The 13,482-nt window shown below is 44.2% G+C and overlaps 1 protein-coding gene and 2 non-coding genes across 4 annotated transcripts; all 3 read right to left on the bottom strand.

Moving 5' to 3' along the window:
* Positions 1 to 3,703: 3,703 nt before the first annotated feature.
* Cct6a (chaperonin containing TCP1 subunit 6A) lies at positions 3,704 to 13,425 on the bottom strand. Of its 2 annotated transcripts, none has more exons than XM_052755542.1 (14): positions 13,226 to 13,425; positions 12,523 to 12,586; positions 11,595 to 11,729; positions 10,304 to 10,477; positions 9,580 to 9,683; positions 8,954 to 9,064; positions 8,585 to 8,744; positions 8,423 to 8,505; positions 7,834 to 7,930; positions 6,985 to 7,132; positions 6,332 to 6,465; positions 5,435 to 5,537; positions 4,397 to 4,469; positions 3,704 to 4,312 (listed from the first exon to the last, which is right to left on the bottom strand). In XM_052755542.1, exons 1-14 carry the CDS (start codon positions 13,360 to 13,362, stop codon positions 4,240 to 4,242), a joined length of 1,596 nt encoding a protein of 531 aa, XP_052611502.1. In that variant the 5' UTR covers positions 13,363 to 13,425; the 3' UTR covers positions 3,704 to 4,239. The 2 variants fall into 2 exon arrangements, with proteins under 2 accessions (XP_052611502.1, XP_052611503.1); XM_052755543.1 differs by having other exon boundaries at positions 3,705 to 4,312; positions 13,131 to 13,230.
* LOC128121150 (small nucleolar RNA SNORA15) lies at positions 6,806 to 6,935 on the bottom strand. The gene has a single exon (XR_008222093.1). It is a non-coding gene; the product is annotated as a small nucleolar RNA SNORA15 (small nucleolar RNA).
* Positions 10,598 to 10,736, bottom strand: LOC128121152 (small nucleolar RNA SNORA22). Its single transcript, XR_008222095.1, has one exon. It is a non-coding gene; the product is annotated as a small nucleolar RNA SNORA22 (small nucleolar RNA).
* Positions 13,426 to 13,482: the final 57 nt, after the last annotated feature.

Raw genomic sequence — 13,482 nt, 5'->3', positions numbered from 1 at the left:
GGGAGCCTGGGTACTTCCTGCAGAACAGGACAGGTAGGAGTAATGCCATGCAAATATATGTAAATGAAATTTCACTTACCTCATTATTCTCTTTCAAAATTTTATTGTTGTTGTGGAGAAAGGGCCTCACTATGCAGGTCTGGTTCACCTGGAACTCACTATGTAGACTGGGCTAACCTCGAACTCACGGACTTCCACTTGCTCCTGCTTCCTGAGTGCTTAGACTAAAGGTGGTGTACCAATACAATTCAGCTCTTTTAAAAGTATTTTTATTTTTATTAGTGTTTATCTGCAATGTTTGTAAGTGTATTGTGTGTGTTCCTGGTACTACAGAGGTGAGAAGAGGGCGCTGGGTCCTCTGGAACTGATTAGTTCCAAGGTGCCATGTGGGTGTTGGCAACCAAGTCTGGGTCCTCTACAAGAAAAACAAGTGCTCTTAACTGCTGAGTCATGTCTCCAGACCATACTTTATTATTTACATAACTCTCTTGCCTCAGCTAGGTAAATTTAAGAACTGTAACCTCAAATATATTTACATTTTCACTCTATCCCCCCCCCTCCTCCCCCACCAACTCCTTTTGAAGACAAGGTCTCTCACTACATAGCTCTGTCTGTCCTGGATCTCGCTTTGTAGACCAGGCTGGCCTCAAAACTCACAGAGATCCACCTGCCTTTGCGCTCCCGAGTGCTGGGATTAAAGGTGTGCACCACCACCACCCACCACCACCCAGCAAACACTTACTTTTTTTCTTCTTTCTGAGACAGGGTCTCATGTAACCCAGGCTAGCCTAGAACTACGTATCTGAGGATGACGATGAACTCCTTACTCCCCTGCCTCAACTTCTGAGTGTTAGGGTAACAGGTGTGTACCACTTTGCCCGTTTATAAGATGTTGGGGGATGGGACCCCAGGTTTCATGCTGAGCACCTGAACCAGCCCCACAATTTGTGTGCCTATGTATGTTAGGGATTTTTCTGATAAAAAATAAAAAAACCAAAAACCAAAAATTGTTCTCCAGCTCCTTCACTCAAGGGACTCTCCCTCCTTAGCCTCACAAATGCTAATACTACAGGCATATGCCACCGTGTCCCAGTTTAAGAACTGTGTGTGTGTGTGTGTGTGTGTGTGTGTGTGTGTGCCACATGGGATTGAAACCAGGGTCTCACACATGCTAGGTGGTGTTCAACCTGAGTTACACCTCAACCCGTCACTTTAAATTAGATTTTTTTTCTTATTTTAGTTTTTGGTGACAAGGTCATCCCCAACTCCCTCTCACCCTGGGCTGGCCTGAAACTCACTGTGTAGACTAGGCTGGCTTGGAACTCAGAGAGCTCTGCTTACCTTTCTTTGCCTTTCAAGAGCTGGGGGTGAGTGACCACACCCAGCCTTTCAGGGTACTGTATTTAGCTCTCTTCGGATTCTGACACAATTCTATCCATTTCAAGCATAATTCCAAGAGGGGAAATGAGGAAGTAGGGAAATCTCAAATTAAAGAGGAATTAAATATCAAACATTACAATATAGACAAACTAAAATTTTAAAAAATATCTTTAGGGGCCAGGCTAAGTTTTCTATCCTTTGCCAGCATCTGCACACACACGGCACACATACACATAAAGGAAAAAACAAAAGGACTCCCCCCACTTTTGTTAAAGTCCATTTGTGGTGGTGTACACCTCTAATCCCAGCACTTGGAGTTGAAGACAGATAGAGGCCAGCCTGTTCTACACAGTGAGTCCCAGGTCAGCCAGGGACACAGAGTGAGATCAGTCTCAAAAGAAAAAAAAAAAATTTTTTTTTTTAAAAGACATATGGGAAGCCGGGGCGGTGGGTGGCGCACGCCTTTAATCCCAGCACTCGGGAGGCAGAGGCAGGCGGAGGCAGAGGCAGGTGGATCTCTGTGAGTTTGAGGCCAGCCTGGGCTACCAAGTGAGTTCCAGGAAAGGCACAAAGCTACACAGAGAAACCCTGTCTCAAAAAACCAAAAAAAAAAAAAAAAAAAAAAAAAAAAAGACATATGGGGGATGGGGGGCTGGAGAGATGCCTCAGAGTTTAAGGGCACTGAATGCTCTTCCTTCCACAAGTTCTGAGTTCAATTCCCAGCAAACTATATACATGGTGGCTCAAAACCATCTATAATTTTGATCTGGTGCCCTCTTCTGGCATGCAGGCAGAACACTATATATATAAAATAAAATACATAAATCTTTAAAAAGAAAAAAAATGGTGCATTTAAACAGAGTACTCCTAGTTATAAGGGGTGACATCGGAGTTTTGTGTATGACTTCGTGATCTTGAGCTTTCAAAGCTGACTTTCTACAAATCAAAGCTTTGTTTCACACATGAGTGCACCAGCTGAAGATGGGAAAGTGGGGATACGGAGAACAGGAAAACCAGCATGCTGCACTCGGCGGCCCAGGCAGGTCTGCATACAAGACGAGACCCTGCCTTTAAAAACCCGAGTGCAGTTTCACAGTGGCCAGCCCCAGCAAGCAGCCCGCAAGCCCGCAAAAAACCCTCCGAGCAGGGGGCAGCATCTGAAAGGCTGGGTGCAGTCCCTTTTCGGGTGCTCAGGGATGGGTGGGAAACAGGCACAGAGCAGCACACTGACCTAGCTGAAGCCTGGGACTGCGACAGGAGCCACAGCAGAGTCAAGAGAGGGAGCGAGGAAACCCATGCTGAAGAGCCAGGACGCAACACGCATGCGTCTGCTCCGAGCCGGTGGCCTGGCTGCCTTCCTCGCGCCTGCGCACTTGCTTGATGCTAAGCACCCTGATTTTTTTGACCAATGGGAGGCTGTTGGGCGATCCAGGTGGCGGCTCCTTGGGAGCTCGCGGGTAGGGACCGCCCATGAATGAACTCGAAACTGGCTGACACCCTGTCTTGTTCACACTCGGACTGGATTCATCTATTCTGAAATTTTTTTGTGTATATGATGTTAAGGAGTACGTGTGTACCCACAGTGGTGACGCTGCAGCTGGTTAGGAGGCAGCCCAGTTGTGGCTGCTGGGAACTGATCTTTCTGCAGGAACTGTTAAGCACTTCTAAATAGCTGTCTATCCATTCAGATGCCACCCTTTATTCAGTCACACCGTGTAACACGTGACCACAGGTTTCAACCTTTTATTTTCACTCACTGTAGAATATTGAGAGCAAGCCCTGCCCAACACTCCACTTGGGAAGATTGCATGTATATCAAACACATAGGAAAATACATGGGGCTGGGCAGTGGTGTTGCTACGTCTTTAATTCCAGCACTGGGGAGGCAGAGGCAGGCAGATCTCTGTGAGTTCGAGGCCAGGCCTGGTCTACAGCGATCGGATCCAGGACAGGAACCAAAACTACACAGAGAAACCTTGTCTCGAAAAACCAAAACAAACAAAACAATACATGTAAACCAAGAGTATTTCAGTAGAGAAAAATATGACAAAGCTCGTGACAGGCATGAAGCAAAAGCATAGTTTAAAGGTTTGGAAATAGCCTAAATGATATATTTCACCCAAGTCCTATTCTTCAGCCATCTTTTTTTTGGCTATTATACTTGCGGACTGTTTCTGCCTGTGTTCTCATGCTGGTGGGAGGCTTCAGAACTGTGATCCTCCTTGCCCCCAGCCTCCATGTTGAAAACCTCAAATTAGCTTTTCTCCGGGAAGCAATGATTTAGCAGTTATTTCAAGCGTGAACGAATCCAGTACCTTTGAATGTATTTATTAGACACCATGAAAACCATAAAATTACCCAGATGTGTTTCACACTGGCAAGAATCTTACACGTTTAACGGGGTTAGTTGGCTAATTTAAAATACATCCAATAAGGAAAAGAAAATGATTCTTCTGAGCTGGGGGGTCTCCTGTAGCCTGAGTTGGAGCAGAACTTCCTCCGAAGTGTGCTAGGCTTACAGGCATGCACCACCATGCCTTGTTTAGGAGAAAACCATTACAATTTTTCAAAGAACATTTAAGAACAAGGTAGACAACACGCTTATCTTAATATGTAATTTTGTGTCATTGTCTCAAAAACATCTTGTTAAAAAGGGTCCACTTTATGAGCGTATGCATACACTCAATGCAAAAAAAAAATTTTTTTTACAGTATTGTAACTTGAATAGGTGCCAAATGTCCTGTTCATTTTCTTCAAACGGGAAAATTCTTTTCCAAATCGCTAGAATCTTGGACAAAACTGACCATTTCCTCCACATCATTCTGTAGTATTACAGATTCAGTTACAAGGTAGACTTCTTCAACCTTTCAGAGAAGACATTCCAGCTCTCATGATCTCATCAACCAGGAGAATGTTGGTGGCAATCACAGTACTGAAAGGGAAAAAGACAGCTCAGACATGTTCAACTTGTCCAACTCAACAATGACGCAAGAGCTAGCTCAAGTTCCAGACTCACCAGGAGTGCAGCAGCTGCTTCTTCACACAGTAGTTATCCCACACTCCCATCTCTGCTGCCACCATTGGCTCACCTGCAAAGGACCACACCTTGAAATCATGTAGTATCAGATGCCCTTTGCTTTTTAAATTTTTAAAAAATGATTTTTATTTTATATGCATTGGTGTTTTGCTTTCATTTGTATCTGTTCGAGAGTGCCAGATCCCTTGGAATTAAGAGTTACAGACAGGTGTGAGCTGCCACGTGGGTGCTGGGAATTGAACCCAGGTCCTCTGATAGAGGAGTCAGTGCACTTAATCACTGAGCCAGCTCTTTCTCCAGCCTTCATCAAATGCATTTTTCAAGAAACCAGTCTATTTTATGAACAAACCCCGCCAATTCAAAACTAGGAACAATTTAGACATTTTTTTAGACAAGGTTTTGCTATGCAGCCAAAGACAGCTTCCAGGCTTCATTCCCGCTGCCTCAGTTCCAGGGTTACAGACTGCATCATGTTAACGTCAGGATCTTTCAAATATAAACCAAAGGTACTGCTTATCACGGACTCCTCATCCACTAGTAACCACTGAGTCCTCCGATCACTGCTCCTCCCCAAACTGGCCCTGATGTGTGGCTGATCTCTTTTAGCAGTGATTTAGTCATGAAGTATTCATTGCTTAGCAAAGGTTTGGACAACCCTCTGTTCTGGGTGCGTTCCTGCTGACCTACATTACATGAATGGCTTTGACTCTCCTCATTCTCAGTCTCTTCTAAGTTAGCGATGGTATGGACAACAGGCCTTCTGCTTTGGATGTGTACATCTGTGTTACAGGGCTAAAAGCCGGGTACAACCATCCCACTAGCCTTACTCCACCAATTACAACACCCACTCTATGTCTGCATCTGCCATCTAGTTAGTCCGGTACCGGTCACATCAACTCATAAGGACAGCACGGGTACCAAACCAGAGCAGCACACCAAGACCCTTCAGTCATTTATTTCCACTTTCCCCAGCTTCACTCCATCTAGTTCTACCCCACAAATAAGGTCCATTCTCACCTGTGTTCAAGTCCACACCTACAAGTTGACCTGATTCTGAATGCTCAGCTTGAACTTTAACTAGTGTTTCCTGAAGGTCAAAACCAGAGTTCTGAGCAAGAACCTAGTGAACAAATGAGAAGTGAATGTTAAGCCTACAATAAACCAACAGCATTTCTAATAAAAAAGAAATTCCCTGAAAGCAGTCTTTTGATCTCCATATATGTGCTATATAGCACACCCCCTTCTTGCCCCCCACCAAGTAAGTAAATGGGGTGGTGGTCGGCATGCACTGAATGAGCTAGAACATTATTCATGTTCTCTCCCAGAGAACAGGCAGGTGTTGTTAACCAACTCTCTAATAGACTTCAAACCCATCAAAACAAAGCACTGCTCATAAACCCTCACCTTACTGAGCACTGATAGGGACTCACATGTCCATCAGTTTTACTCAAACAAACAAAAAAAGCAAGCTTATCCTTGAATAACCCAAACAGGCAAGGCTCACTGGGCTGGTGCCATGCAGCTGGTATCTGTTCACTTAGCCTCCCTCCCTGCTATGTGGCCACTAGTCCTCACTTTGTGACCGACCTCCACCCTTTCTGTTCTCCATTCTCCTCTGTGAAGCTGCAGAGATTTATAGCTTGCCTATCTCAGGATGTGGTAGGGTGGCGTTCTTCTAAACTCTCCCCACCCAGAGGTGAGGAAGACTATCTTGCTACAAACAGGGCTGGCTTGCCTGGAATGGCATGTAAATCAGTTGGCCAAGATCTGCCTGCCTTGGCCTCACAAGTGCTAGGATTCAAGGCAGGAGTCACTCTGCCTAGCTTGACACAGTTTAGGAAACTAACATTTATAATAGACTGTAGCCCAAAGGCCGTCAGCAAAGAAAACTAAGATGTCAGTAAACCTCCAAACCTTGGGGATAATGAGCAAGGCGTCTGCAAATGCCTGTACTCCAAGCTGCGCCCTGCCCTTCACGCTGGGCTTGTATTTAATCAGAGCCTCTGCCATCGCCACTTCTACTGCCCCAGCGCCCGGGACAACACAGCCTGGTGGACAAGGGAAGGAGAAATGCTAAGTTAGAGAGACAGAAACAGGAAACACAAAATGAAGGTGCACTGCACGTAAGGGAAACATGCACAGGAAGCCTCTAACTTCTTGCGAATTCACGCTGTGACTGACTAGTTATATGCAGTTTATCTGCTTTTGTAGTGCTAGAGGTGGAAATGTGGGTCTCAAATATGCTAGGTAGGTGCAGTACCAACAGGCAGCACCCCAGCCCAGACCTACCTCTGGAGCCACAACGTAAGCAACCACAACTAACGGGAAAATGGTCCAACTAACAATAACTTAGTAAGTGGTAGCTCAAGAGCCACCAGTTTTAATCACTTTTGTACTCACTTTTCATAATGATATACCATAAAAAACAGCATACCAATCATTGTAAAGGAAGACTTTACTTTTGCATGGTGTCTGGCTGTGTAAATTACTGACTAAAGAACACAGTATTCAGCCATGCCTTTTAGACTAGCAACAAGAACACACCAAGAATCCAGTGTGGTTCTTACCATCATCGATGGCATTTTTGACAGCCCTCAGGCCATCTCTTATTGCATCCTTGATTTGAGTCAGTGTGTGCTTATTTGGTCCTTTAATCAGTAACGTGACAGAACGGGGATTGTTACATTTCTCAATGAAGGTGAACTTCTCTTCACCCTGCGAGAAAAGAAATCATTGTCAGAGCAGCTTATCCCTGGGCATGGTGCTGCATACCATTAATCTCAGCACTTCAAAGGCAGAAGCAGACAGGTCTCTGTGACTTCCAGGACACCCCAGGATACACAGTAAAACCTTGTCTTAAAACAGCAAAATCCCTAACACATATAAAAAGTAAAAACAGAGTATCACGCAGAGTATAAGGGTGTATGGAAGAGTAAATAGTGTAATAAGAAACAATCACCATCCCATTAAAGAAAATTTGAAGGGGGAGGGGGAATATTCACAGATCCAAAATTAAAATTTTAAAGTCAACTCATATTACACATAAACTACCATGATATATGAGGAAGTCACTTTAAAAAAAGGGTGTAACCACTGTCAAGTTGCCCAGGTCCAGTAAATAACCCTTACACAAGCAACCTGGAATAAACTCAGTGAAAGAGCCCTATACAAAAGCTGGGTAGGGGTGGCGCATGCCTTTAATCCCAGCACTCGGAAGGCAGAGGCAGGTGGATCTGTATGAGTTTGAGGCCAGCCTGGTCTACAAAGACAGCAAGGGCTGTTACAAAGAAATTCTAGTCTCAATAAACAAACAAACAAACAAAAAATCATTGAGAAAAATCTGATTGTGAGTTTGAAATTTTCTATCCAACCACTGATAAACAAAATACTATTGTCTTCAGGAAGAAAACACTTACCAGCGTATACTCATAGACCAGACCTGCATAGCCCAAACAGTCAGGATTCAGGTCGTCAAAGGAATTCAGAGCTACCCCACCACAAGCAAGTGTCAGCCTGTAACAGTGAAGCACATTATTTGAAAATATAGTAAGCCATGTCGGTTATGTTCAAGAAGACAATCTTTAGGAAGGCCATTTTCAGAATCACATGATCAACGTGTTTTGTTTTTTTCAAGACAGGGTTTCTGTGTGTAATAGTCCTGGCTGTGCCGGAACTTGCTTTGTAGACCAGGCTGGCCTGGAACTCATGCCCCCCTTCCCCAAAAAAAGCAAGTAAGCAAAAAAATGTTATCTAGTCCCCCAAATTTTTTTTGAAGGCAAACAAAACTAGAGTATTTGGAAAGAGGAGCAACCAGTAATAGGGATGGAAGGGAACTACAGTAATGGGGGAATGTGTGTGAAAACAATCAAAACACATCATTTGCTTGTATCATAATGAAATTAATGATCTTGTTCAATTGATACATGCTAATAAATGCAAAAACACGTAGAAGTGCAAAAGGAATACTCTAAGTCCCTTGCGAAGTGTGAGGCTGGCTCCCCTTACCTCTCCATGTTTCTCCTCTTGGCCCTGCGCAGAGCCACGATGCCTTCTTTTGCAAGGGCGTCTAAGGAAAAGGGGTCAATCCCCTGAATAAAAACAAAACAGTTTCAACAGCTCTCACCTTAAAAACAAACAAACAAACAAATTCAAATGTCAAATTCTCACCTTTTGATTAATAACGACAAATCCTTTATCGGAATCACCACAGACTTTCTTTTTCAGCTCTACTATCTTTTTAACTCTGTCTTCAATGAATTTTCTTTCAGCCTTCACTAGTTTTTCTCTCTCTTCCGCACTCTTGTAGAAAAACCCAGAATTCACTTCTCTAAAAGGAAAAAAAGGTCACAGACAAGGGGAGATTTCCATTTTCCTCAGTTCTAATGGGACCAAGGAAACTGCATTAGGCTGGACACATCCCAGCCCAGGGCTCCACCACTGGGCTGCATAGAACCCGAGTGCCCACGTTTGCCTTCCTGTCCCTACAGTGGGGAAATGCCAGGACCCCTACCCTCAAGGGTTATTCTACAAACTCACGTTTTCTCATATTCTAAGGACACGTTGCATGTGAGGATGTAGGCATTTTCTACCCTTTTCTTCATATCAGGATGCCGTGCTCCATGATCCAAAACAAGCCCTCTGATTAAGCTATAAAACAGGAAAATTTATACCACTCCTATTTACAGATAGCAGACAGGAGAGCGACACACACTAACAAAATAAGAACAATTAACTGCTACAGTGATAATTTTCATACAAGTCCACAAATTTCTACAACAGTCTGCAAACTTTGTAGTTAAACTTAAGGCGAGATGTGAAAAAACAATGCTCTAGGACACAAGACAAGCCACACAAACCCAAACACCCTTCTACCTTCGGAAATGTTTCTCGTAAAGAAACATTTTCAAGCTAGAATCTTTGAACAGTTGAATTACCAGCAGTCTTCCCATTGTGCACTGTACTCAAGCCTGTCAGTAAATGCTCATTGATACTCACACTTCAGAATCACACTGACCACACACACAGAGCAGCACTCCCTCATTTCAACAGTGCATGCTACTTCAAATAAATATCATACCCAGTAACTTATCCAATATGAAATTGTCTCAGGGCTGGGGAACAGCTTGGCGGTAGAAAGCAGTTCAAAGCATTCTGTCACCTACCTTGTATCAGTTTCAGATTTATGTTTCATCTCCATGATCTCAACCATGAAGAGGTCAATGGGTTCATCTTTTTTCTTAATGGCCAAAATGGAGTCCACTACAGCCTATGAGATAACAATTAAATAAATTCAATTTGTAGAGGATGACACACTTTAGCTGGTCTTTAGACAAGTGTAAAGGTTGAAGCATTTTATGTCCCTAAAACCTCAACTTGCAATTTTCTGAAGAATTATTGTATTGCAAACACAGGTAACTCACTGGGCATAGTAAGGACTGGGGTTAAGATTAGAGAGAATAGATTTCAAACTCACTCTATCCCCAAACAAGCACAACCGCATCTTCTAACAGTTTACTGAGAACTAACAGACAACTTTGAAAGTCCCCAAAACCAAGTGTTAGAGAGAATTGCTGATCAGACCAGGACACACACCAAACCACCAGTCCCATAAATGCAGGGGGTGGGGGAGGACCACCTATTCCTAGAAACTCAGTTTCTACTTAATAATCCTTCTGTCCAAGTTTCAATTATTCTTCCCAAACCTGGCCTGGTAACAATTCAATCTTCCCACTTTGAAGACAGATTAGTTGACTACTGCTGAGGGAAACCCTGAACCCCTTACTCTGCCCAGCATTGTCGTGAAGACCCTATGTGCACCACCAAGAACAGACATTTCTGGAGATCTCTGTGCACTGCACTGCATGTACAGCCACGTTACTCACACACCTCGGTTAAGACATCTGCAAGCTCAGCATGAACTTTAGTTCGCAGAGATGTTCTGGCCACATCGATCAGGGTTTCTCTGTCCATCTCTCTGCTTACTTTGACTTGTTCCAAAAACTGGAGTGCCTTTTCCTTCGCAGCTTCAAAACCTTCAGTTATTATCCTGGGGTGAAGACCCTGGAATCCAAACAGTTACAAACCCACTGCCAACACTGGAATCTTCCATTAGATACACGACAATCCACTAAGTTCAGCAACATCTGAAGGGACACTGGGTCACTCATACCTAAGGCAACATGGTGTGCTGCTTTTCTGAATACATTTAAAAGGACACAGTACTCCTTTCAATGCAGAGGAAAAGAACAGACTTTACTCTAGCACAGAGTCAAGGCCAAGGGAACCACAGAAATAGCACACTTGGGTGTTCACTGTGCAAACCAGAATACCAAACCCAAAACTGGCTCCTAAAGTCCTGCTGCCAGTAAAAGCCTGGCTTGTCTGCAGGTAATTTCAACTAAGTCACATTATTTTGAAATATTATTAAAAAAAAAAATCAGAATCTAGGCCAGATGTGGGGCAAAAGTAGCAAGAGCTCTGTGAGTTTGAGGCTAGCCCATTAAATATAAATATATAATTATTTATATATTGTTGTTGGTTATTTTTGCTCTTTTGGGGGGCTTGTAACCCAACTCCCAAATTAAACCACACACCGAGGCTTATTCTTAATTACAAATGTCCGGCCCTAGCTTGTTGCTAGCCAGCTTTACTTTACTTTAAATTATTCCGTCTAGCTTCTGCCTCTGGGCCTTTACCTTTCTCTATCTCTGTATATCCTTCATTATTTCTTACCATGGCTTGCTGAGTAACTGGGTGGCTGGCCCCTTGCACCCTCCTCCTCCTCTGGCTACTTCTTTTTTTTTCTCCTCCCAGATTTCTCCTTCTATATGTTTTCTCTGCCTGCCAACCCTGCCTATCCTTTCTCCTTCCTGCCTTGCTATTGGCCGTTCAGTTCTTTATTAGACCATCAGGTGTTTTAGACAGGCACAGTAACACAGCATCACAGAGTTAAACAAATGCAACATAAACAAAAGTAACACGCCTTAAAATAATATTCTACAACAATATACAGCTGACTTGTTCTTCACTCATGTTGGACAGAGATAAAGACACATTCAGGCTCCCAGACTTAAGCAGCCTGACCTTACGTTCCATGGTGTGCTCGCAGGTAGTATTCCATCAATTTTCACCAAGATCCCACCAAACAACATACCACAGAAACAAGAATCATGTGTACCTCAGAAATGTAGAGGTCGGCCTGCTTCAGCAGCTCCCCGATGATAAGGACATTGGACGTGGTGCCGTCGCCAGTGATGTCATCCTGGGCTGTAGCGACTTTTGCTATTAGAGAGGCTGTTGGGTGTTGAATTTGCTGAAAGTAGAAAAAGAACTATTTAAATGACTTACAACACTACCTAAGGTAAAATATAAGACAGGCTCCTTTTAAAGCCATCTATTTAAACTGTCTGGCTGAGCTACATTTTGCTTGAATTTTCAAGTCATTTTCTTTTCTGGGATTTGAACTGCTGGACCTGAAAGTTCTGGTGAACAAATAGGTGCTTGGACCAATTTCACTTGACCCTTGGGACAAAAATAGTAACTATAGTAAAATATAACTATCCAGGTGTGAAGGCGTACAGCTTTAGCCCCAGTATTCAGGAGGCAGAAGCAGGTTATCTGTGAGTTTGAGGCCAGTCAGGGCTACATTGAGATCCTGTTTTAAACAAACAAACAAAAAAATCAAAGTAAGGAAATTTTCATTTCTCCTGTGGTGGAAAGATGAGGATTTATTTTGTTTTTTCTTTCTCAGTTGCCCTGTTTTTGAGACAGGGTTTCTCTGTGTAGCCCTAGCTGTCCTGGAAATTGCTCTGTAGACCAGGGTGTCCTTGAACTCAAGAGATCCTCCTGTCTGGGTGCTGGGATTAAATCATGCACCACTGCCACCAGGCCTTTTTTTAAACAATCTTTTAGTCCAGACTAAAAAAGTAGCCCCCTCACCCCCAAAAAGTGGGGATCTAAATACATGTGTCAGACTCTAAAGTTCTTCACCCAGTATACCATTTTCTACATTTCTGTTTGAAAGATATGAGCCACCTCGAGAATGAACAAGGTAACACTAAAGAAGGTTAAGAATTTTTTTTAAAACTACCATGGGAACCTCTTACCATTTCGTGAAGCAGCACATTGCCATCTTTAGTAAGCTTGATGTCTCCAGCACCAGAAACAAGCCTGTCAAAAGGGCAAAAAAAAAAACCAATGAGCAAAATATGACTTTTTTCAATGGAAACCCAACTAAGAATTCCATAAAGCCGCCAAGGGGAGGTGATGTGTATCTCTTTTTCCCTTTTTATTTTATTTCATTTTTTGAGACAAGTGAATCTCTGGGAGTTTGAGGCCAGTCAGAGCAGATCAATCAGACCCCCAAATAAATACATAACAAGTCCTACAAAGGAGACAGCAGACTACGACGTGCAAGCAGTTCCTTTTGGGGTAAGCAGGTACAATACGAGGGGGGGGGGCGCACAGGGGTGAGTAAGAGCAAAGTAAAATAAAGCACTACGTCCCAGCCAACTTCATTAATTCGCCAACGGTACGGTCACGAAACTAAACCCCATGAAATGTGGGCCTTGTTTCTACATGCTAGTAAGCTCGGGGCCACGGGGCTGGGTAGAGGAAGGGTGCACACGCCACCCTCTTCCTCCAAAGGAAGTGGGTGCGACTGGCAATCCCCAAAGGCGCGAACTGGGCTGTCTGGATGGGAGGCCGCACAGACATTGTAGAAAACGCCAGAGCGAAGGCCTGCAGGCGGCGGCTCGGCTTCGCGGCCACCGGCCCGCCAGGCCCGTTCTCCCGCCCTCCCGGCCTTACATCTTCATGGTGCCCTTAGGCCCCAAGTTGGTCCTCAGAACATCCTGCAGGCCCCGTGCCGCGCTGATGTTCACCGCCAGCGCTGCCTGCGCCCGGGCCACCTCGGCTTTGGGATTTAGGGTCTTCACCGCCGCCATGGCTGCCCCAGCTCAGGGAGAGGCCGAGAACAACGTGCTCTATGCGGGTCTTCTCGAAAAGTCTTACGCACCTGGCCCGCCTCCAGCGTGCCTACGGGGCGCCTCCATTGGGCTGCGGCT

The sequence above is a fragment of the Peromyscus californicus genome, unplaced genomic scaffold, assembly GCF_007827085.1.
Source record: "Peromyscus californicus insignis strain IS unplaced genomic scaffold, ASM782708v3 Scaffold_2__1_contigs__length_46816999, whole genome shotgun sequence".
NCBI lineage: Eukaryota > Metazoa > Chordata > Mammalia > Rodentia > Cricetidae > Peromyscus > Peromyscus californicus.
This window is presented reverse-complemented; position numbering and strand designations above follow the sequence as displayed.

What these genes read in the sequence shown, in the direction of transcription:
- Cct6a (XM_052755542.1), bottom strand. Translation starts at nt 13,362, where the DNA reads ATGGCGGCGGTGAAGACCCTAAATCCCAAAGCCGAGGTGGCCCGGGCG. An exon ending in CCGACCTCTACATTTCTGAG is followed by an intron (nt 10,478 to 11,594) that starts GTACACATGATT and finishes TTTGGATTCCAG; the next exon opens with GGTCTTCACCCCAGGATAAT. An exon ending in TCCTTAGAATATGAGAAAAC is followed by an intron (nt 8,745 to 8,953) that starts GTGAGTTTGTAG and finishes TTTTCCTTTTAG; the next exon opens with AGAAGTGAATTCTGGGTTTT.